The sequence below is a fragment of the Panthera onca genome, chromosome A2 (assembly GCF_046562875.1).
Source record: "Panthera onca isolate mPanOnc1 chromosome A2, mPanOnc1 haplotype 2, whole genome shotgun sequence".
NCBI lineage: Eukaryota > Metazoa > Chordata > Mammalia > Carnivora > Felidae > Panthera > Panthera onca.
The window spans coordinates 162,450,195-162,474,824 of NC_138340.1; the positions used below are offsets into that span (position 1 = coordinate 162,450,195).

Genomic DNA, 24,630 nt, shown 5'->3' on the forward strand with positions numbered 1-24,630 from the left:
TTTCGGGACCATAGGCCCCTGTTCCACCTGAGATTTATACCTACAGCCAACCAACACCTGAGAAGTTGTGTGGGTAAGTGGGCCCAGGCTCATGAATCATGCCGGGGGGGGGGGGGGCGGGGAGAGTCTTGGGATTCGTCCTCATTGGGAGAGGTCCAGATAGGATCCCATGATGCTGTTCTGTAGGAGGCATTGAATTGAGACAATCTAGGACTTCTTATCTGTAAAGATAGTGGGGCTCATGGGGATTGTGGTTTTTTAGGGTCTGTTTGTGTTTTGGTTTTCTCCAAGCCATAGATCTTGATCGTGAGAGAATCAGGCCCACACAGTTTTCCACTGGCTGATTTTCATATATTAAGGAGACATTTTTGCTGATTAAGAGAAAATAGTCCTTTTGTACGGTGTTGGTATTCTGTAAGAGCGAGGGATTGATTATTGCTGCTGGGACCGGGGCCCACTTTTACCTCTGACCCCCAGCTCATGGCGCCCTGACAATCTGCCTGTTTGCCTTCAGAGTTCAGGAGGCCTTAACCGCGCTCCCAGGCCTTAAATTCCTGTGTGTTTCTTTAAAAGAAACAATTGTTAGTTTTTGTTTTGGTGTTGTATAATTGTTTCCTAAAAGAGAATTCTTTAGAGGACTGAAATCTAAATTCTGAGAAAGCCCCAAGCTCTCTCTCATCAGGGAGTACCGGGGTCTGTCTGGGCCAGAAATGTGGCGGGAATGAGGAAGAATGAGTAGTCTAGAAGATTTGGCCTGTTCACACTATACCACAGAAGGGGAGACCTTTGGGTTTCTCAGAGGATGGGACAAGAAAGCAGGCAGGGGCAAGGTGGAGGGGACATGCTGGATGCCTAGCACTGCACGACAGGTCGGCCAAACACCAGTTGAAACAGTTGAGACATGGATTGTGTGGTAGCTCCTGGAGTCCAAAGTCAAGATGCCAGCAGAGGCATGCGCTCTCTGAAGCCTTGAGGGGAGGACCTTGCTTGCTTCTTCCTGGGCTCTTCTGGCAGCTGGCCATCTTGGTGCTCCTTGGCTGGCAGATAGGCCACCACTCTCTTTCCTCACACATTTCATTAGAAGCAGCAAGGAGAAACCAGGCCACACCTTCCACACTGTTCTCGGAATTCTCCTCAGCTAAATATTCAAGTTCATCACTTACATGGTCTACTCTCCACCCAGCAGTCCACCTCAGTTTAGCCTGCCTCCCTGCCCCCTGTCCCCTGCCCCATTCCATTTATAGCAAGTGCCATCGTCCCTCCAAAGTCCAGCAGCGTGGTCCCCACCTCTCTCTGGGACCTCACCAGAAAGTGACCTGGATGCTCATCCTACCACCGACATCCTCTAAGGCCAATCTAGGCCTTTTTTTATCAAGTACCTCAGAATTCTTCGAGCCTCCATGCATTACTCAATTTTGAAACGACTCCTACATTTTAAGTAATTACCAGAGCAGGACCCTGCTTCTTGGCCTTAAAATCTATATTAGTTCTCCCAGGAGCTGCTGTAACAAATGACCACAAACTGTTGCTTAAAGGGCAGAAAATTACTTTCTCATTGTTATGGCTACTGTCTCACTGGCACAGGCTACAAGTGCCAAACTGAGACGTTCCCAGGGCCATACTCTCCATGAAGTCTCTGGGGAAGGATCCTTCTTTGCTGTTTCTTAGCTTCTGGTGCTGGCTGGCCTGCTTTGTTCTTTGCCTTGTAGGTGCTTCACTCCACTCTCTGCCTCTTTTGTCACTTGGTGTTCTCTGTGTGTATCTGTGTGTAAACTTCCCTCACTCTGAATGAAACGATTCCAGGCATCGGAGTAGGGCTCAACCTTAACTTCATGACATGACATCACAGAGACCGTGCTCCAAAGAAGGTCACATTCTCAGGTATCAGAGTTAGGACTTCTTTAGGAGGACACAATTCAACCTAGGATGGATGGTAAGAGAGGGACAGTGTGTGCAGTGTGAGGGTACAGTACCCCTGATCTCTTCCTCTCCAGTCCTAGTTGCAGTTACCAGGTTAACCCATTGGCATAGTTTTCTTAGGTTCTGCTTCTTGGAAATCTTCTACTGCCTAGGGCTTAGAATCCACATTCCTTGGCCTGGTATTCAACAGTCATTATAATCAGTCTCAACTCCTCTTCCAAGAATGAGATTCTTCTAGATATCATTGTTCCCGTTAATATCCGTTTTACACTTTTGTAAGGAACGAAGGTGATAATGATGGAGAGGCAAGTGCCAGGGACACAGTAGGCTCTCAGTAAATGCTGGTAATGATTCCTGCACTCCAAATTGTTAGCTGTTCTCTGCCTGTGTCCAGTGTTATTTCCACCTCCAAGGGTTGAATCATGCTATTTCTGCCTCTCTTCCTTATCTGCAGTTTTTAAAAAAAGCAAACTCATGACTCCTGGGCAAGTATAAACACATCAAAGATTTGGCTCAACTCATGGCTTAACTAGAGAACCAGTATGATTCTATAATTGGTTCAAAGTTCCTTTGGGTGGCTCAATCAGTTAAGCGTCTGACTCTTGATCTCAGCTCAGGTCTTGACCTTAGGGTCTTGAGTTTGGGCTCCATGCTGGGTGTGAAACCTAGTTAAAAACAAACACATAAGCAAAGAATAAAACAAAAAACACAAACAGAAACACAAAGTTCACTTGAAATCAAGGGTTGATGTGTTTAAGAGGGTAGGAAAATGTAATTTTTGAGTTCTGTATTCCACCAGACAGAAAATTCGCTGAGTATCTCCAAGGCAGAGATGTGCAAAAATTCTCTCTGTCCTTAAAGTGTTGTAAAATATCACAGCGGATCATCAAGCACAGCACCACACAGAACAATAGAACACTCCAGTAATCTCTCTTGCCTATTTCTAAATTTTGGATCATTTTCATAGCATTCTCTACTTTGTGATCATAAACAGTCTCCAACAAGTATTGTTGATCCTTGAAGATTATTTTTACCATGCATGGCCTGATTATTTATACAGATGCAGCAAGAATCTTAATTAACTGGAAAAGCCTCCTTGACTTTGCTTGTGAAATCTAGAGCCTAATCATATGAAGCAACTATCAATTCCAAAGGATAAACTTCTTTTGGAAATTTTCAAAATGAGTTTTGAATCAGACGTTTCAAAGCCCCTGCCATTCTTCTATCCTAGGAGTAGGAAACCAAGGCTTAAACACTTTCTCAAGTAAACTTTGCATGCTGTACCCATAAATCTCAATGAATTTCCCTCTTCCTGAGGTCTCCAAAATTTGCCTGGGTTTCTGGACTACCTGGGAGTGGACTTCCTTACTCCCAGAGATTGGGATCCTGGAAGCCAGACATCATATTCGTTTTCTTATGAAGGTTTTGGAGACATTAGCTCCACATGTAACAACAACAATTGCTCCTTAGCAGTGGTCTGATGGTCTTTGATGAAACAACAATCACTCTCATATATCACCCTGTACATATGGCTTTGCTGCAGAATCAATTTTTCCAGTGGTATCTTTGTAAACAAGAGGACAGAATTTTATTAAACCTATGCAAATGGTTCTATCATCATGAAAGTGAATGAAACTCAGTAGAAGCATTTGTTTCTCAATTTTGAGGGTAGGTGAAGATGAGGTAATGTTTAAAGACGGTTGTTGTGGGTTTATAGATACACAATCTACTAATTCGTTTAAGGAGAAAGAAATAAGGTTTCCACAAATAGCCATACAAGTAGAACATCAAACAGAATGCCACCAATATTCCAAACAAATAACCACAATGGCACATCTTGAGTCCGTTCACTCAGTCCTATGTCATTACTTCTCACTCTGCTGGATCTTGAGTCAGTCGTCTGATTTCCTGAGGTACATATGCTTCCAGCCTGAGAGTCCCAGTAGTCCTGGCTTTGCTCACTGGCAAGAGTCTGAGCATTGAGTCAGTGCTGCCATCTTGGAAACCTGCTCTGAAGAGTCTCTTTGAGGCAACAGTAGTTCAGAGCACGTCCTACAGTTTTTCCCCTGAAGCTCCAAGACTGTGACCCTGTGGTGAAGACACAAATTCTGAGTGGTCACTTTTGGTAGATCTTCGGAGAAGCCTTAGGAGGAAGCAGAGACCTGTTTGAGAACAGGACTGAATGGTTGTGGTTCATAACGGAATATAACATCGTGGAAGACAGTAAAAGGCTCTTTGGGGGGCATGGTCCTTATTTCATGAGGGTTTGGTCAATGTTTCCTTTGAGGGATTCAGCCCCAAGTGCACTGTCACACCTAACACCTCTATCTCTTTTGTGACACGACTGCCATGAGGCTGCAAGAGGCAGCTCTTCTTGCACATCCGTGGAGCCAGAAGACAATTTCATTAAAGACATGTGAGAGCAGGGGTGTAGATAATCCAGATCCCTTATCCTGGTATAGAGGCTGTGGAGGTGCTGAGTCTTCCTTTTCATGCAGTGCCCTTTGGGGGTAGAGTGAGTGGGGAGAAACCAGGAAACCTTGATTGATATCCACTTAAAAGAGGTTGATACAAAGTAGAAGTGAGTAGATTTATTTGGCACCAAGAGAGAAGGCTTCAGAATCCCTAACCCCCAACATGATGGTATTTGGGGATAAGGTAAGTGGGTTTCCATGAGTTCATGAATCTGGGGTCCTTTTGACGGGATTAGTGTCCTTGTAAGTAGAGATAGCAGAGAGTTGCTTCCTTGCTCCATCATGTATGGACACGGTGAGACGGTGCCATCCACAAATTAGGAGGTGAGCCTTCTCCAGGGAAACAAGTAGGCTGGCACATTGGGCTTGGGCTGCCCAGTCTCCAGAACTGTGAGAAATGAATTCCTGTTGTTCCTGCTCCCAGGCTGTGGTATTATGGTTGTGCAAGCTGATTAAGACAGCATCTCTGATGCGTAGGTGAGCCTTAGAAGGGTAATCTATGAGACTAGCATAGAGGGTTCTATTACTACTTCTAAATAATACCTATTGATCACTATGGTTTGAGTACCACTTCATGTGTACAAATTTATCTGGTTTCACAATGACTGTCTGAAGTAAGTATTCCATTTTAAAGATTAGGGGAGTGAGTTGCAGAGAGGTTAACTCACCCAAATGTGGCAGGCTGAATGGTGGCCCCCGAAAGATGGCCACACTCTAATCCCCAGAGCCTGTGAATGTTACCTTATTCCATAAGCATCTTTGCAGGTGTGATTAAGTCAATGACTTTGAGATGGGGAGATTATTCCGGATTATCTGGGTGGGCCCCAGAGGTACTCAGAAAGGTCCTTCTAAGGAGAGGCATGTAGGCAATGTGATAAAGGCAGAGAGATTGGTGTGATGTGGCCCCAAGCCCAGGACAGCTGGCAGCTTCTAGAAGATGTAAGAAGCAAGGGATGGATTCTTTCCTGGAGCCTCCAGAAAGAACCAGCTCTGGAAGACCTTGATTTTATCTCCATAAAACTAATTCCATGCTCTTGTCCTCCATAACTGCAGAAGATGAAGTGTATATTGCTTTCAGCTACTAATGTTTTGGGAATTTGTTATGGAGGCAATAGGAAATGGATCCACCAAAGTTCCAAAGAAGATATGTAGAAGAAACAGGACAATGGGGGAACGATTCTTTTAAACTACTGTTATTATTTCTGCACTATTTTGATAAGTTGAGCTTTGAGATTATCTAGATCTGAGCATCAGAAAACACCCTGAGCCCCACAAGAAGACTCCTATAGAATTCAAAGAATGTCTCTTAATGACCCCACACCTTTTGAAAATTCATTATATCCACATTTCTGTGTGTGTGTGAAATGGAAAGAATCAAAGGAAAACATAAAAAAGGAAGCTGTGGCTTTGTCCACATGTATCTCTCTGCTTCTGACTATGTGGAAGGAGCAAGATCCTGGGTGGAAAGTTGTGTTTCCAGGGTTGCAGGAGGAGACAAGCGGTGGAGAGGCCTGTGGCTCACAGCATAGGTGCAAGTGGAAGGAAGCCCTCAATGATCAGGAGCGTGGCTAAGTGAACAATTCAGATATGGGGCTACACTGCTTCTATCCAGAATCTTCTAGAAGGAGATCACTCCTAACTTAGGGCTCAGGATGGGACTGATGGGGGCCATATGCTCCTTTTTGACCAATGATCACAAGGCTGTTACCATTTGAGACCCGCATCTGATTTCTTGTGGCATCCATGGATTCTGTGTCAACTAGTCTCCTGTTCCCTCTAGGGAACTTAACAGCGTACCTGAGCATAATACCTGGAGAAGCAATTAGCTGACCATGAAAACATCCAAGGACAAGTTTCACTCAAGGAATATGTAGCTTAAAATGAAACTAGGAAATGGTAGAGATATTTTGAGCAGGAAATATGATTCTAGCTCTCCTCTAGACTTTTATGTATGCAGCCTCACAAGACCAAGTTCATGGGTATGTGACCTGTGCCGTTGCACAGGGCCTTGTACTTAGAAGGATTTACTGTTCTGTTGATGTCATCTTGAAATTCTTATTTTTTTTTGTTTGTTTTTGACAAAGGGCCTGGCATATTCCTTTTGTGCCAGACTTTGCAAATTACATAGCTGGTCCTGGTCTGTGTCTTTATTGCAAGTTGGAAAACAGTTACCTGGGGCCCTCCAAGTCATTAGCACCCATAACTGGTCTAATGATATGGGCCAATAATATAGTATTAATACAATAATTTCCAAATCTAGCTGCTTCCCTCCATGGGTTGCCTCCCCATTGGCCACTACTTCCTGCCACATTTAGTTCTCTTAGTACACACCTTCAAGTGTGAGCATCAACGAATCCCATGTATCAATGTAGTGAACAAAAATATATAATCAAAAACATTATAATTTTATGATGATGCAAGAGACAATTGGAACAGCTGGTCAACCATGAGAGGTTTGACCATCTGCCTATCATCTCAAAGTTTCCAGAGCAGGTTGGAATGGATGCACTGGCTAAATCTGGGAAAATCTACCAGTGCCTGGGTCTGGGGTAGAGGAAAGTAGGAAGGTTGTAGGGGAAAGTTTGATCTCCACCCTGGGTGCATCTTTTGTTGTCAGGTCATGCATATTTTGGGGCTTGAAAGAACCATATGAAGAAAACTAGAGAAGGTGTATGGTCATTGGAAGACTTTTTCCAGGCCACATCTTCCTTTTTCTCCTCTTGGCTCCCAATGGTTTAGACTCTTGGCTTTGTACCTCAAGGCTGGTAAATTTTTAATGAGTTACTTGAGACCTTCATGAAAGACTATCATGAAAACCCATATGATACAATCACTAGGAAGTATCTCAGGCTCTAAATTTGGACACATCTAGCCACGCATTTGAGTTTCTTCTTCCTAGAATCACGCCAGAGTCTCCCACTCCATGCAGGGAAGATGACCCAACACCATGCCTGGCTCTGTGTGCATGATTTGTGTCATGTAATAAGGGCCTTTGGGATCCACCAGTATAACCCCAAATAACAAATATAGGTTTGGAAAATTTGGTGTGAGAGCAGGCACATGGAGAAAAAGCTTACACCTTGGTAAAACTCAAGCACTCCTCCAAGTATAGGGCAATATTTCTGTCTCTTTAAAGCCAAATAGTTCCTTCACTAGCTCCACCCAATCTGAGCTTCCTGTCTCAGAGGTTTAAAGGGTGCAAACACTTTTTCCTCTCAGTTAAGCAAAAGCACCAGCTCAAACAGCTTCTTTGGAGAACACTCTGGAACTCATCAGCTCATTCAAAAGAAGGTGAGCCTGGCCTAGGGCAATAGAGCCGGGAGGGGCAGCAGGACACAGGGCTGTGCATGGGTGTGGGTCCTGGTCTGAGAGGGGACCAAATACCGTGCCAGCAGCCCAGCAAACAGGATGCTGCCACAGGGGTCCCGGGGGAGGAAGAGTGGGAGTAAGGAGATTGATTGGCCCATGTCCACACATCTCCTATATAGCAGGACAAACTTGCTGAACAGCGTATCTTCCATCATTGCTGTCATGACAGGGTGAGTGCTGCCTGACACCCCATCCATTTCCCTTAGTGGGAAACTAGTGTCCTCAAGGCAGGTCTTTAGACCTGGAAGGCAATTTAGAGACCAGTCTGTCCAAATCCCTCTTTTTCCTGAAAGAAAATCTGAATCCTAGACGGTGTGCGTGTGGTTTTATCAAATTCCCCGGGATATCCAGGTCACAAATGGCACAGGAAGTCTAGAATTCAGCCGGCTGTGTCCTTTCCAACATGTAAGAGAGAAATGCTGTGATCGACAGTGTAACAGAGGAGGTAAGAAAGTGGTGCCATGAGGGAGAGAATGAGCTATTCTATAGAAAACATATGTGCGTGAAGCCCTTTGGTTGCCTTCCTTAATTCCAGGGTTGCTACCAGTTCATGTTTCTGGACAGAGAGTAATCTACCTCCCCTGGCCTCCCATGATCTATTTCTGATCCAATGTAAACAGAAATGTAGAGATAAGGATCTGAGAAGGAACCAAGAAGAGACCAGAGCGTGCAAGGGTTATGCATGAGTGTAGGGTGAGATATAATTTGCATTGCATCCCTTCTCTGCCCAAAGCCCTTTAGCGCAGTGACCTTGGGCAACGTTCTCAGCATTTCTGAGCCACATCAATCTCCTCATTTAAAAAATTAGAGTGGGGGTGCCTATCTGGCTCAGTTGGAAGAGCATGGGACTCTTGATCTCAGGCTTGTGAGTTTGAGCCTCATGCTGGGTGTAGAGATTAAATACATACATACATACACTTTAAACATTAGAATACTAAAAAGTATTACATTACTAGAATACTAAAAATTTTATCACTTCATCAGTAATTATTTACATATGTATGTCTGGAAGATGAAGGTCGTTAAATATACCATAATCAGTGTTCAAAAAGCAATTAGAATTTTCAAAAAATTACCAGGTGTATTCCAATTCCCAGATCGTCCTCTAGAATTTAAAACTGAAATCAGCTCCAAATACGGGTTCATAAATTTGGATTCTTTCATATCTCTTAAGTTTAATTTGATAAATAAGTTTTCACCTTCCTGTTTTTTTTTTTTTTTTTTGTAAATTATTTTTGGTTAAGAAATGGTTGGTCCTTTTTCCAAGAGAATTGGACAGTGTACATTTTGCTCATTAAATCCTCAAGACGTCATATGACATGTTCTTCCAGTTTCCGTGTTTTGTATAAATTTAAATTTAAGGAGAGGCTTGCTCAGATTAAGGCTTGCCTGGTTATTTGGGTGGCAATATTTCATAGGTGCAGTTGTAAACGTCCAGCAGAAGGCACCTTATATATTCTTCTGTCTCTTTCTGTAATGTAGCAGACAGTAATGATACACTAGAGTAACTTTGTTTCATTAACGGTGGCAAATTATAATATTATAATTCTATCATTCTTTCTTCATTTATTGGATGGCATAATCCTTTAAAAAGAAAGTTCCCCTGAATCATACCTTCATTTCCATAAGGTGTAGTTAATAAGACAAAAGGAATGCTTGAATCTTTTTGTCCATGTTCAGACTGATGACATCATTTCCTAGCATACCCCAAAGAGAACACTTCACTTCTTTTGCGATGTTGGTATTGTTATGAATTCATGAACTTCAACATATTTGATGAATTTCAATCCACTGAAATTATTATTCTCATTGGTACTCAAATTACCCCATCTCTGTCCAGTCAGCCTCTTCAAGTTGGCCCTGTACTCCTTTCGGTAAGATCCAAACATTTTTTTTGAAAGTGATCTCTGCACCCAATGTGGGGCTAGAACTCATGAACGTGGGATCAAGAGATGCATGCTGTATTGACAGAGCTAGCCAGGCATCCCACGGTCTGAGTAGTTTCTGGTAGAATCCTCGCTTTCTAGTATGAGTAGATAGTCTAGGATCCAAGCGTACATTTCATGGCCCACATCTGGAATCGGTACCTTCTCCTAAGAGTCCTAAAGTTTTTGGTGGGAAATGGCATTTGAAGGGCACAGTATGGGTGCTAAGGGTGTTCATTGCCACTGGGTTTGTCCTTGGGCTTCAAAACTACACATGTGCACAAAAAGCTAAGTATAGGACAGGATTCCTGAAAGCAATTTAAGATTTTCTTGACGTTTTTTCCTCCTATTTGGCCTTACACTATATCCCATTAGGACAATAGCCAATGAAGCAACTCCATTTTTAAGTTTCTTGGACCAATTCTTTGTGTGGTTTGTCTATTACACCAAATACTATGTATTGCATTTGCTTTTGATTTTTACTAGTTATCTGAAAGTATAGTTTTTGTTGTATAATTATGTAAGCTATTTACAGATGTTTCTCACTATCCACAAGCAGAACGTTCCTATGAAATCTTTTATGAAAATAAATGACATAAAGGAGAGAAGCAATTACCATCAATGTACATGGAAAAAGGGTGCGCATTCCCAGATCTCCCCCAAATAACCTCCCTTATGTGTTTCTGATACTTTTAGACACAACTTGTTAACAGATGCACACATTCAATTGAGAGAAAGCCCACGCGCTCATCTGGCTCACAGCTCTGGTGACTGGGTGGTGAACCCCTGTGTGAGGTTCCCTGGGAAGGTGATTGGCAGCTGGCGTGGACAACGGCCCACTCGGCCTCTCCATTAGCTCAACTGGCTGTAAAACAAATGCGGAACGCTGTGTTCGTGTTCAGCTTTTTTTTGTACAAATGAAAAATCCTCTTTGAATTTATGTCAGCCAGCAACAGCAGGTACACATGTAGGTCTTTCATAAAGGAAAAGAGCTGTGGTTCGAACTCTCAAAAAGAAGGAAGTACATGCTTTCAAGACAAATCTATGAAATCTAAGTATACTCAAAGTAGTTCCCAGCTTCTACCCTGTCCCCCGCCTTATTCCTCCCATCCCTCTGTCAGTAACTTCTTTGGTGACGGTTCAGATGATCTGCCATTGCTTTTTGATGTGCATGAAATATATGTTGTATTTTGTACCTGCAGTTAATGTTCCTCCCCATTAGAGAAATGACAGTAAACTAAATATTATTTTCTTCACTTTGCCTTTTTTTTGCTTAATGAAATATCCTGGAGATCTCTCCATCCCAGCATAGAGAGGTATTTCTTATTCCTTTCTACAGTTGGATAGTACATCGCTGTGTGTATGTACCTTAGTTTATTCAATCAGACCCCTACTAGTGGGCATTTGGTAGATTTTTGGTCTTTAATTATTACAAATAGTGACGCAGAGAATAAAATATGCCTAATATTTTCCTGTGTTTTGTTAGTGTAGCTCTGGGATAAAAGGAAGGGGAACTTCTTCCTATACCCTTCAAGGTCTTCCAGCTGCACTAAGAGTTACATTCACTTGAGGCAGATTAACAAGAGAGAAAAAAAAGCAGTGCGCACAAATGCTCACTAATGAATCTAAGACCAAGAGAGATGACCAAGGCAGGCAGTTTTTATAATTTTTAGGCAAAGAGACGATGGATCTGTGAGGGATTGACAAAACAAGGAAAACTTAACTTTGGGAGCATCTGTTAGGGAGGAATTCTAAAGAGACTTTGGGCTGAGGTAGTAAATTAGTAGAAAGTTGTGGGCTGTTTATACACTCTTCTTGGCTCTAAATCTCCCATCCCTGGTCATGAGAGTGTCTCTTTACCTCCTGGGACAGGAAGGGGACCTTTTACATGGGAGATTTGTTTCCTGCTTGCAGGGGGACAGAAGAGGGTCTTAGTAATCTTCCCATACATGCTGTGTCTTAAGGTACTTTTATATGAAATAGTCAGTATGCCAAATTTGCACGTTTAGGGGTGACCTGCCCTTGACCACTACAGGCATAAATCCTAAAATTGGGACTCACAATCCAAGAATAAATGTATATGTGATTTGTATGATATTGCTAATTTCTCCCCTGTAGGTTTTAGACTGTTTTTCTATTCTCATTAGCCACGGAGGAGAGAACCTGTTTCCTCTAAACCTTTACCGACTGATTATAGCAGCAAATTTTTGCACTTTTGCCAAATCTGTAAGTGGAGAAATAGTATCTCAGTGTAATTTTAATTTGTTACATTTAGTTTTTCCTTTTCCTTTGTTGGGTTTATATTTCTCTACTTTAAGTGAGTGTTCATATATTTTTACATAGTTGAGGAGCATTGGTATTTCTTTTTTTTTCTTTGAACTGTTTATTCATATGTCTTGCTCCATTTTCTATCGAGCTATTGGACATTTGTCTCTGTACCTTTAGGTATTCTTTGTATAAGAGGAGATTTAACCCTCTTTGATATAGTCTGACATTCGTATTTTAATTGTCCATGGTGTTCGTTGTCTCCCATTGTCTTTTAGATCTTTATGTAGTCAGTTGTATGAATCCTTTTCCTTACAATCTTTCAAATCTTAGAAATAGTTCCCCACCCCTAGGTTACAAAGGATTGGTCTGAGTTTCTTCTAGTATTTATGTGGATTGATTTTTAGTGTTTTTATTTCTAACGTATTTAGCATGTGAATGGCATGAAGACGAGGGTGCAGTTTTGTCTTTTTCAGTGTGGTTTTGTAGTTATCCCAATGCTGGCTATTAGTCCATCTTTCTCCTCATTGCTGTGAGATGCTGCCTTACGGAAGAGAAATGTAACACGATACAATTGAACTGGATGCTCATGAATATAGTAGACCAATTTGGTCTATTTCTGAATTGTCCGTTTTTGTTTTCAGTTTCTCTATGTTCACACACTCTTCATACTGCCTTAATTATAGGGGCTAAAATATTTTGCTATCTAGTAGAGCTGGCCCTCCCTAATCGTTCTTCTCTTTTTTGACTCTACAGGCTAATTTCCTTTCTTCATTCTTCCAAATTAAGTTTACAGTCAACTATTTTAGCTGCAGAGAAAAAAATGGAGACAAATTTTTAAAATTTATATTTTTATAAAATCACATTAAAGAAGTATCTATTAAAACAGTGTTGAATTTGGGGTAATGTCTGTTTTGCATCAAGGTATTTTTCTTCTTAAATCTACTAAAGGGGATGTGTTGTAACAATCCATTTTCTCATGTTGAACCACCCTACTATTTCTGAAATAAAAAATCACATTTAATTGTGGGGTTTTACTTTTTAGTGTCTGACAATTTATTTGGGATTTTTGCATTAGTATTCGCAAATGAGACATGTCTGTAGCTTTATTTATTGGTGAAATCTTTGTTAGCCTTTGGGATCAATATCATACATATGTCATAGAAAGAACTGGAAATATTTCTTTCTGTTTTAAGTCATCAGGAATAGTTTAAGAAAAGTTAAGTGAGATCCCCATGAAACCATCTGGGCCTTGTACTCTTTTGTAGGGGAATTCTTTAACTACTTTATTGTTTCTTCCATGATGAGTGAATTGTTTCATCTTTTTGTCTTTATGGGACCAACATGGATAGTACACTACTGCAGGTTTTCATGGAGAAACACAAAGGAGATAAGAGGAATGTGATGGTTTCCGCTTACCTTCGTTGACTCTTTTTCTTCTCCTTCTCTTTTTTACACCCCACAGCCACTGGTAGTGACATGGCAGACCCTCAGGACAACACTCTGAGGATTGTTTTGGTGGGGAAAACTGGAAGTGGGAAGAGTGCAACAGCAAACACCATCCTGGGGAGTAGAGTGTTTGAGTCTAGAATTTCTCCCTATACTGTCACTGCCAACTGTCAAAAAGCATCCACGGAATGGAAGGGGAGGACACTTGTTGTTGTTGACACCCCAGGGTTCTTTGACACCAAGAAGACCCTGGATACCACGTGCAGGGAAATCAGCAAGTGTGTCCTCTACTCCTGCCCTGGGCCCCACGCCATCATCTTGGTCCTCCAGGTGGGCCTCTACAGGGAAGAAGAGCAGTGGATGGTGGCATTGATCAAGGCTGTGTTTGGGAAGCCAGCCTTGAAGCACATGATCGTGTTGTTCACTCACAAAGATGACTTGGAGGAGAAGAGCCTGAGTGACTTCTTGGCAGATTCAGATGTGAAGCTAAGAAACATCATCAGCAAGTGTGGGAACCGCTACTGTGCCTTCAACAACAGAGCCTCAGAGGCCGAGAAGGAAGCTCAAGTGCAGGAGCTGGTGGAGCTGATAGAGGAGATGGTGCAGAGCAACGGAGGGGCTTACTTTACCGATGCCATTTACGAGACGCCATTTACACTTGAGAAGTTGTGTAGGTACATGGGCCCAGGGTCATGAATCATGTGGGGGGGAAAGTCTTGGGATTTGTCCTCATTGGGAGAGGCCCAGATAGTCTCGCATGAGGCTGTTGTGTGGGAGGCATTGAATTGAGACAATCTGGGACTTCTTATCCATAAAGATACTGGGGCACATGGGGATTGTGGTTTTTTGGGGTCTGTTTGTGATTGGGTTTTCTCCAAGCCATAGATCTTGATCGTGGCAGAATCAGGCCCACACACTTTTCCACTGACTGATTTTCATATATTAAGGAAACATTTTTGCTGATTAAGAGAAAATAGTCCTTTTGTGCGGTGTTGGTATTCTGTAAGAGCGAGGGATTGATTGTTGCTGCTGGGACTGGGGCCCGCTTTTACCTCAGACCCCCCAGCTCATGGCACCCTGGTAGTCTGCCTTTTTGCCTTCAGAGTTCAGGAGGCCTTAACCACGCTCCCAGGCCTTAAATTCCTGTGTGTCTCTTTAAAAGAAGCAATTGTTAGTTTTTGTTTTGATGTTGTATATTTGTTTCCAAAAAGAGAATTCTTTAGAGGACTGAAATCTAAATTCTGAGAAAGCCCCAAGCTCTCTCTCATCAGGGGGACCCGGGGTCCGTCTGGGCCAGAAATGTGGCGGGAATGAGGAAGAACGTAGTCTACAAGATTTGCCCTGTTCACACCGTGCCACAGAAGGGGAGACCTTTGGGTTTCTCAGAGGATGGGACAAGAAAGCAGGCAGGGGCAAGGTGGAGGGGACATACTGGATGCCTAGCACTGCACGACAGGTCGGCCAAACACCAGTTGAAACAGTTGAGACATGGATTGTGTGGTAGCTCCTGGAGTCCGAAGTCAAGATGCCAGCAGAGGCGTGCGCTCTCTGAAGCCTTGAGGGGAGGACCTTGCTTGCTTCTTCCTGGGCTCTGCTGGCAGCTGGCCATCTTGGTGCTCTTTGGCTGGAGATAGGCCACCACTTTCTTTCCTCAATCATTTCATTAGAAGCAGCAAGGAGAAACCAGGCCGCACCTTCTACACTCTTCTCCGAATTCTCCTCAGCTAAATATTCAAGTTCATCACTTACATGGTCTACTCTCCACCCAGCAGCCCACCTCAGTTTAGCCCGCCTCCCTGACCCCTGCCCCCTGCCATTTTATAGCAAGTGCCATCATCCCTCCAATGTCCAGCAGCGTGGTCTCTACCTCTCTGGGACCTCACCAGAAAGTGACCTGCATGCTCATCCTACCACTGACATCCTCTTAGGCCTTTCTTTTTATCATGCACCTCAGAATTCTTCGAAGCTCCATGCATTACTCAATTTCAAAACGACTCCTACATTTTAGGTAATTACCAGGGCAGGACTCTACTTCTTGGCCTTAAAATCTATATTAGTTCTCCCAGGAGCTGCTGTAACAAATGACCACAAACTGTTGCTTAAAGAGCAGAAACTTACTGTCTCATTGTTATGGCTACTGTCTCACTGGCACAGGCTACAAGTGCCAAACCGAGACGTTCCCAGGGCCATACTCTCCATGAAGTCTCCGGGGAAGGATCCTTCTTTGCTGCTTCTTAGCTTCTGGTGCTGGCTGTCGTGCTTTGTTCTTTGCCTTCTAGGTGCTTCACTCCAATCTCTGCCTCTTTTGTCACTTGGTGTTCTCTGTGTGTATCTGTGTGTAAACATCCCTCACTCTGAATGAAACGATTCCAGGCATCGGAGTAGGGCTCAACCTTAACTTCATGACATGACATCACAGAGACCGTGCTCCAAAGAAGGTCACATTCTCAGGTATCAGAGTTAGGACTTCTTTAGGAGGACACAATTCAACCTAGGATGGATGGTAAGAGAGGGACAGTGTGTGCAGTGTGAGGGTACAGTACCCCTGATCTCTTCCTCTCCAGTCCTAGTTGCAGTTACCAGGTTAACCCATTGGCATAGTTTTCTTAGGTTCTGCTTCTTGGAAATCTTCTACTGCCTAGGGCTTAGAATCCACATTCCTTGGCCTGGTATTCAACAGTCATTATAATCAGTCTCAACTCCTCTTCCAAGAATGAGATTCTTCTAGATATCATTGCTCCCATTAATATCCATTTTACACTTTTGTAAGGAACGAAGGTGATAATGATGGAGAGGCAAGTGCCAGGGACACAGTAGGCCCTCAGTAAAGGCTGGTAATGATTCCTGCACTCCAAATTGTTAGCTGTTCTCTGTGTCCAGTATATTTCCACCTCCAAGGGTTGAATCATGCTATTTCTGCCTTTCTTTCTTATCTGTAGTTTTCAAAAAAAGCAAACTCATGACTCCTGGGCAAGTATAAACACATCAAAGATTTTGCTCAACTCATGGCTTAACTAGAGAACCAGTATGATTCTATAATTGGTTCAAAGTTCCTTTGGGTGGCTCAATCAGTTAAGCGTCTGACTCTTGATCTCAGCTCAGGTCTTGACCTTAGGGTCTTGAGTTTGGGCTCCATGCTGGGTGTGAAACCTAGTTAAAAACAAACACATAAGCAAAGAACAAAACAAAAAACACAAACAAACAGAAACACAAAGCTCATTTGAAATCAAATGTTGATGTGTTCAAGAGAGTAGTAAAATGTAATTTTTGAGTTCTACATTCCACCAGACAGAAAATTCGCTGAGTATCTCCAAGGCAGAGATGTGCAAAAATTCTCTCTGTCCTTAAAGTGTTGTAAAGTATCACAGCTGATCATCAAGCACAGCACCACACAGAACAGTAGAACACTCCAGTAATCTCTCTTGCCTATTTCTAAATTTTGGATCATTTTCGTAGCGTTCTCTACTTTGTGATCATAAACAGTCTCCAACAAGTATTGTTGATCCTTGAAGATTGTTTTTACCATGCATGGCCTGATTATTTATACAGATGCAGCAAGAATCTTAATTAACTGGAAAAGCCTCCTTGACTTTGCTTGTGAAATCTAGAGCCTAATCATATGAAGCAACTATCAATTCCAAAGGATAAACTTCTTTTGGAAATTTTCAAAATGAGTTTTGAATCAGACGTTTCAAAGCCCCTGCCATTCTTCTATCCTAGGAGTAGGAAACCAAGGCCCAAACACTTTCTCGAGTAAACTTTGCATGCTGTACCCATAAATCTCAATGAATTTCCCTCTTCCTGAGGTCTCCAAAATTTGCCTGGGTTTCTGGACTACCTGGGAGTGGACTTCCTTACTACAAGAGATTGGGATCCTGGAAGCCAGACATCATATTAGTTTTCTTATGAAGGTTTTGGAGACATTAGCTCCACATGTAACAACAACAATTGCTCCTTAGCAGTGGTCTGATGGTGTTTGTTTAAACAACAATCACTCTCATATATCACCCTGTACATATGGCCTTGCTGCAGAATCGATTTTTCCAATGGTATCTTTGGAAACAAGAGGACAGAATTTTATTAAACCTATGCAAATGGTTCTATCAACATGAAAGTGAATGAAACTTAGTAGAAGCATTTGTTTCTCAATTTTGAGGGTAGGTGAAGATGAGGTAATATTTAAAGACGGTTGTTGTGGGTTTACAAATACACAGTCTACTAATTCGTGTAAGGAGAAAGAAATAAGGTTCCACAAATAGCCATACAAGTAGAACATCAAACAGAATGCCATCAATATTCCAAACAAATAACCACAATGGCACATCTTGAATCCGTTCACTCAGTCCTATGTCATTACTTCTCACTCTGCTGGATCTTGAGTCAGTCGTCTGATTTCCTGAGGTACATATGCTTCCAGCCTGAGAGTCCCAGTAGTCCTGGCTTTGCTCGCTGGCAGAGTCTGAGCATTGAGTCAGTGCTGCCATCTTGCAAACCTGCTCTGAAGAGTCTCTTTGAGGCAACAGTAGTTCAGAGCACGTCCTACAGTTTTTCCCCTGAAGCTCCAAGATTGTGACCCTGTGGTGAAGACACAAATTCTGAGTGGTCACTTTTGGTAGATCTTCGGAGAAGCCTTAGGAGGAAGCAGAGACCTGTTTGAGAACAGGACTGAATGGTTGTGGTTCATAACGGAATATAACATCGTGGAAGACAGTAAAAGGCTCTTTGGGGGGCATGGTCCTTATTTCATGAGGGTTTGGTCAATGTTTCCTTTGAGGGATTCAGCCCCAAGTGCACTGTCACACCTAACACCTCTATCTCTTTTGTGACACGACTGCCATGAGGCTGCAAGAGGCAGCTCTTCTTGCACATCCGTGGAGCCAGAAGACCATTTCATTGAAGACATGTGAGTGCAGGGCTATAAATAATCCAGTTCCCTTATCCTGGTAGACAGGCTGTGGAGGTGCTGAGTCTTCCTTTTCATCAGTGCCCTTTGGGGGTGGAGTGAGTGGGGAGAAACCAGGAAACCTTGAGTGATATCCACTTAAAAGAGATTGTTACAAAGTAGAAGTGACTAGTTTTATGTGGCACCAAGAGAGAAGGCTCCAGAATCCCTAACCCCCAACTTGATGGTATTTGGGGGTAACGTAAGTTGGTTTCCATGAGTTCATGAATCTGGTGTCCTCTTGATGGGATTAGTGCCCTTGGAAGAAGAGATAGCAGAGAGTTGCTTCCTCGCTCCATCATGTATGGACACGGTGAGACAGTGCAATTCACAAATCAGGAAGTGAGCCTTTCCCAGGGAAACAAGTAGGCTGGCACATTGGGCTTGGGCTGCCCAGTCTCCAGAACTGTGAGAGATTAATTACTGCTGTTCCTGCTCCCAGGCTGTGGTATTATGGCAGTCCACGCTGACTAAGACAGCATCTATGATGTGTAGATGAGCCTCAGGATGGTAATCTATGAGAAGAGCATTGAGGGTTGAATTATTACTACTAACTAATACCTATTGATAACTATGGTTTGAGTACCACTTCATGTGTACAAATTTATCTGGTTTCACAATGACTGTCTGAAGTAAGTATTCCATTTTAAAGATTAGGGGAGTGAGTTGCAGAGAGGTTAACTCACCCAAATGTGGCAGGCTGAATGGTGGCCCCCGAAAGATGGCCACACTCTAATCCCCAGAGCCTGTGAATGTTACCTTATTCCATAAGCATCTTTGCAGGTGTGATTAAGTTAATGACTTTGAGATGGGGAGATTATTCCGGATTATCTGGGTGGGCCCCAGAGGTACTCAGAAAGGTCCTTCTAAGGAGAGGCATGTAGGCAATGTGATAAAGGCAGAGAGATTGGTGTGATGTGGCCCCAAGCCCAGGGCATCTGGCAGCTTCTAGAAGATGTAAGAGGCAATGGATGGATTCTCTCCTGGAGCCTCCAGAAAGAACCAGCTCTGGAAGACCTTGATTTTATCTCCATAAAACTAATTCCATGCTCTTGTCCTCCATAACTGCAGAAGATGAAGTTTATATTGCTTTCAGCTACTAATGTTTTGGGAATTTGTTATGGAGGCAATAGGAAATGGATCCACCAAAGTTCCAAAGACGATATGTAGAAGAAACAGGGCAATGGGGGAACGATTCTTTTAAACTACTGTTATTATTTCTGCACTATTTTGATAAGTTGAGCTTTGAGATTATCTAGATCTGAGCATCAGAAAACACCCTGAGCCCCACAAGAAGACTCCTATAGAATTCAAAGAATGTCTCTTAATGACCCCACACCTTTTGAAAATTCATTATATCCACATTTCTGTGTGTGTGTGAAATGGAAAGAATCAAAGGAAAACATAAAAAAGGAAGCTGTGGCTTTGTCCACATGTATCTCTCTGCTTCTGACTATGTGGAAGGAGCAAGATCCTGGGTGGAAAGTTGTGTTTCCAGGGTTGCAGGAGGAGACAAGCGGTGGAGAGGCCTGTGGCTCACAGCATAGGTGCAAGTGGAAGGAAGCCCTCAATGATCAGGAGCGTGGCCAAGTGAACAATTCAGATATGGGGCTACACTGCTTCTATCCAGAATCTTGTAGAAGGAGATCACTCCTAACTTAGGGCTCAGGATGGGACTGATGGGGGCCACATGCTCCTTTTTGACCAATGATCACAAGGCTGTTACCATTTGAGACCCGCATCTGATTTCTTGTGGCATCCATGGATTCTGTGTCAACTAGTCTCCTGTTCCCTCTAGGGAACTTAACAGCGTACCTGAGCATAATACCTGGAGAAGCAATTAGCTGACCATGAAAACATCCAAGGACAAGTTTCACTCAAGGAATATGTAGCTTGAAATGAAACTAGGAAATGGTAGAGATATTTTGAGCAGGAAATATGATTCTAGCTCTCCTCTAGACTTTTATGTATGCAGCCTCACAAGACCAAGTTCATGGGTATGTGACCTGTGCCGTTGCACAGGGCCCTGTACTTAGAAGGGTTTACTGTTCTGTTGATGTCATCTTGAAATTCTTATTTTTTTTTGTTTGTTTTTGACAAAGGGCGTGGCATATTCCTTTTGTGCCAGACTTTGCAAATTACATAGCTGGTCCCGGTCTGTGTCTTTATTGCAAGTTGGAAAACAGTTACCTGGGGCCCTCCAAGTCATTAGCACCCATAACTGGTCTAATGATATGGGCCAATAATATAGTATTAATACAATAATTTCCAAATCTAGCTGCTTCCCTCCATGGGTTGCCTCCCCATTGGCCACTACTTCCTGCCATATTTAGTTCTCTTAGTACCCACCTTCAAGTGTGAGCATCAAGTAATCCCATGTCTCAATGTAGTGAACAAAAATATATAATCAAAAACATTATAATTTTATGATGATGCAAGAGACAATTGGAACAGCTGGTCAACCATGAGAGGTTTGACCATCTGTCTATCATCTCAAAGTTTCCAGAGCAGGTTGGAATGGATGCACTGGCTAAATCTGGGAAAATCTACCTGTGCCTGGGTCTGGGGTAGAGGAACGTAGGAAGGTTGTAGGGGAAAGTTTGATCTCCTCCCTGGATGCATCTCTTCTTGTCAGGTCATGCATATTTTGGGGCTTGAAAGAACCATATGAAGAAAACCAGAGAAGGTGTATGGTCATTGGAAGACTTTTTCCAGGCCACATCTTCCTTTTTTTCTCTTGGCTCCCAATCCTTTAGACTCTTGGCTTTGTACCTGAAGGCTGGTAAATTCTTAATGAGTAACTTGAGACCTTCATGAAAGACTATCATGAAAAAACCCATATGATAGAATCACTGGGAAGTATCTCAGGCTCTAAATTTGGACACATCTAGCCATGTATTTGAGTTTCTTCTTCCTAGAATCACCCCAGAGTCACCCACTCCATGCAGGGAAGATGATCCAACACCATGACTGGCTCTGTGTGCATGATTTGTGTCATTTAATAGGGGCCTTTGGGATCCACCAGTATAACCCCAAACAACAAATATAGGTTTGGAAAATTTGGTGTGAGAGCAGGCACATGGAGAAAAAGCTTACACCTTGGTAAAACTAAAGCACTCCTCCAATTATAGGGCAATATTTCCGTCTCTTTAAAGCCAAATAGTTTCTTCACTAGCTCCAACCAATCTGAGCTTCCTGCCTCAGAGGTTTAAAGGGGGAAACACATTTTCCTCACAGTGAAAGCAAAAGCAGCAGCTCAAACAGGTTCTTTGGAGAACAATGGGGAACTCAGCTCCTTCAAAAGAAGGTGAGCCTGGCCTCAGAGCAATGGATCTGTGAGGGGCAGCAGGACATAGGGGTGTGCAGGGGTGTCGGTTCTGGTCTGAGAGGGGACCAAGTGTCGTGCCAGCAGCCCAGCAAAAAGGGGTCCCAGGGGAGGAAGAGTGGGAGTAAGGAGGTTGATTGCCCCATGTCCACACGTCTCCTATTTAGCAGGACAAACTTGCTGAACAGCATATCTTCCATCAGTTGCTGTCATGACAGAGTGAGTGCTGCCTGACACCCCATCCATTTCCCTTAGTGGGAAACTAGTGTCCTCAAGGCAGGTCTTTAGACCTGGAAGGCAATTTAGAGAGTAGTCTATCCAAATTCCTCTTTTTTCCTGAAAGAAATCTGAATCCCAGACGATGTGCATGTGGTTTTATCAAATTTCCCGGATACCCAGGTCACAAATGGCACAGGAAGCCTAGAATTCAGCTGGCTGTGTCCTTTCCAACATGTAAGAGAGAAATGCTGTGATCGACAGTGTAACAGAGGAGGTAAGTAAGGGGTGCCATGGGGAGAGAATGAGCTATTCTATAGAAAACAAATGTGCGTGAAGCCCTTTGGTTGCCTTCCCTAATTCCAGGGTTGCTACCAGTTCATGTTTCTGGACAGAGAGTGAACTACCTCCCTGGTCTCCCATGATCTATTTCTGATCCAATGTAAACAGAAATGTAGAATCAAGGATCTCAGAAGGAACCAAGAAGAGACCAGAGCGTGCAAGGGTTATGCATGAGTGTAGGGTCAGACATACTTTGCATTGGATCCCTTCTCTGCCCAAAGCCCATTAGCGCAGTGACCTTGGGCAACGTTCTCAGCATTTCTGAGCCACATCAATCTCCTCATTTCAAAAATTAGAGTGGGGGTGCCTATCTGGCTCAGTTGGAAGAGCATGGGACTCTTGATCTCAGGCTTGTGAGTTTGAGCCTCATGCTGGGTGTAGAGATTAAATACATACATACATACATACATACACTTTAAACATTAGAATACTAGAAAGTATTACATTACTAGAATACTAAAAATTTTATCACTTTATCAGTAATTATTTACATATGTATGTCTGGAAGATAAAGGTCATTAAAATATACCATGATCAGAGTTCAAAATCAGCTCCAAATACGGTTCATAAATTTCGATTCTTTCATATGTCTTGTTTAATTTGATAAATAAGTTTTCACTTTCCTGTTTCTTTTTGTAAAATGTTTTTGGTTAAGAAATGGTTGGTCATTTTTCCATAGAATTGGACAGTGTACATTTTGCTCATTAAATCCTCAAGACATCATATGACAGGTTCTTCTAGTTTCCGTGTTTTGTATAAATTTAAATTTAAGGAGAGGCTTGATCAGATTAAGGCTTGCCTGGTTATTTGGGTGGCAATATTTCATAGGTGCAGTTGTAAACGTCCAGCAGAAGGCACCTTATATATTCTTCTGTCTCTTTCTGTAATGTAGCAGACTGTAATGATAGTCTAGAGTAACTTTCTCTCATTAACGGTCACAAATAATAATATTATAATTCTATCATTCTTTCTTCATTTATTGGATGGCATAATCCTTTAAAAAGAAAGTTCCCCTGAATCATACCTTCATTTCCATAAGGTGTAGTTAATAAGACAAAAGGAATGCTTGATTCTTTTTTGTCCATGTTCAGACTGATGACATCATTTCCTAGCATACCCCAAAGAGAACACTTCACTTCTTTTGCGATGTTGGTATTGTTATGAATTCATGAACTTCAACATATTTGATGAATTTCAATCCATTGAAATTATTATTCTCATTGGTACTCAAATTACCCCATCTCTGTCCAGTCAGCCTCTTCAAGTTGGCCCTGTACTCCTTTCGGTAAGATCCAAACATTTTTTTTGAAAGTGTTCTCTGCACCCAATGTGGGGCTAGAACTCATGAACGTGGGATCAAGAGATGTATGCTGTATTGACAGAGCTAGCCAGGCGTCCCACGGTCTGAGTAGTTTCTGGTAGAATCCTCGCTTTCTAGTATGAGTAGATAGTCTAGGATCCAAGTGTACATTTCATGGCCCACATCTGGAATCGGTACCTTCTCCTAAGAGTCCTAAAGTTTTTGGTGGGAAATGGCATTTGAAGTACACAGTATGGGTGCTAAGGGTGTTCATTGTCACTGGGTTTGTCCTTGGGCTTCAAAACTACACATGTGCACAAAAAGCTAAGAATAGGACAGGATTCCTGAAAACAATTTAAGATTTTCTTGACATTTTTTCCCCTATTTGGCCTTACACTATATCCCATTAGGACAATAGCCAATGAAGCAACTGCATTTTCAAGTTTCTTGGACCAATTCTTTGTGTGGTTTGTCTATTACACCAAATACTATGTATTGCATTTGCTTTTGATTTTTACTAGTTATCTGAAAGTATAGTTTTTGTTATATAATTATGTAAGCTATTTACAGATGTTCCTCACTATCCACAAGCAGAATGTTCCTATGAAATCTTTTATGAAACAAAATGACATAAAGGAGAGAAGCAATTACCATCAATGTACATGGAAAAAGGGTGTGCATTCCCAGATCTCCCCCAAATAACCTCCCTTGTGTGTTTCTGATACTTTTAGACACAACTTGTTAACAGATGCACACATTTAATTGAGAGAAAGCCCACGTGCTCATCTGGCTCACACACTGGTGACTGGGTGGTGAACCCCTGTGTGAGGTTCCCGGGGAAGGTGATTGGCAGCTGGCGTGGACAACGGCCCACTCGGCCTCTCCATTAGCTCATTTGGCTGTAAAACAAATGCGGAATGCTGTGTTCGTGTTCAGCTTTTTTTTTTGTACAAATGAAAAATCCTCTTTGAATTTATGTCAGCCAGCAACAGCAGGTACAAATGTAGGTCTTTCATAAAGGAAAAGAGCTGTAATTCGAACTCTCAAAAAGAAGGAAGTACATGCTTTCAAGACAAATCTATGAAATCGAAGTATATTCAAAG

The 24,630-nt window shown here is 42.5% G+C and overlaps 2 protein-coding genes across 11 annotated transcripts in view; one reads left to right on the forward strand and one right to left on the reverse strand.

Annotated features, from left to right (window-relative positions):
- Nucleotides 1–24,630, forward strand: part of LOC132677342 (GTPase IMAP family member 7-like) — a 275,671-nt gene that overhangs the window by 35,234 nt on the left and 215,807 nt on the right. For 3 of the 10 annotated variants that reach the window (XM_078437640.2, XM_081795092.1, XM_078437631.2), the window contains exons 1-2: nt 7,587–7,685; nt 13,419–14,072. In XM_078437640.2, coding sequence (XP_078293766.2) covers nt 13,433–14,072 — 640 coding nt within the window. In that variant the 5' untranslated portion in view covers nt 7,587–7,685; nt 13,419–13,432. Of the gene's footprint in view, nt 1–7,568; nt 7,686–8,080; nt 8,209–11,428; nt 11,915–13,418; nt 14,073–21,390; nt 21,652–22,068; nt 22,163–24,630 lie in introns of those variants that run through there. The other 7 variants (XM_081795090.1, XM_081795089.1, XM_081795087.1 and 4 more) reach the window with 7 other exon arrangements.
- The window catches only part of LOC144614366 (GTPase IMAP family member 1-like), a 142,790-nt gene that overhangs the window by 10,267 nt on the left and 107,893 nt on the right, over nt 1–24,630 (reverse strand). The window lies entirely within an intron of this gene.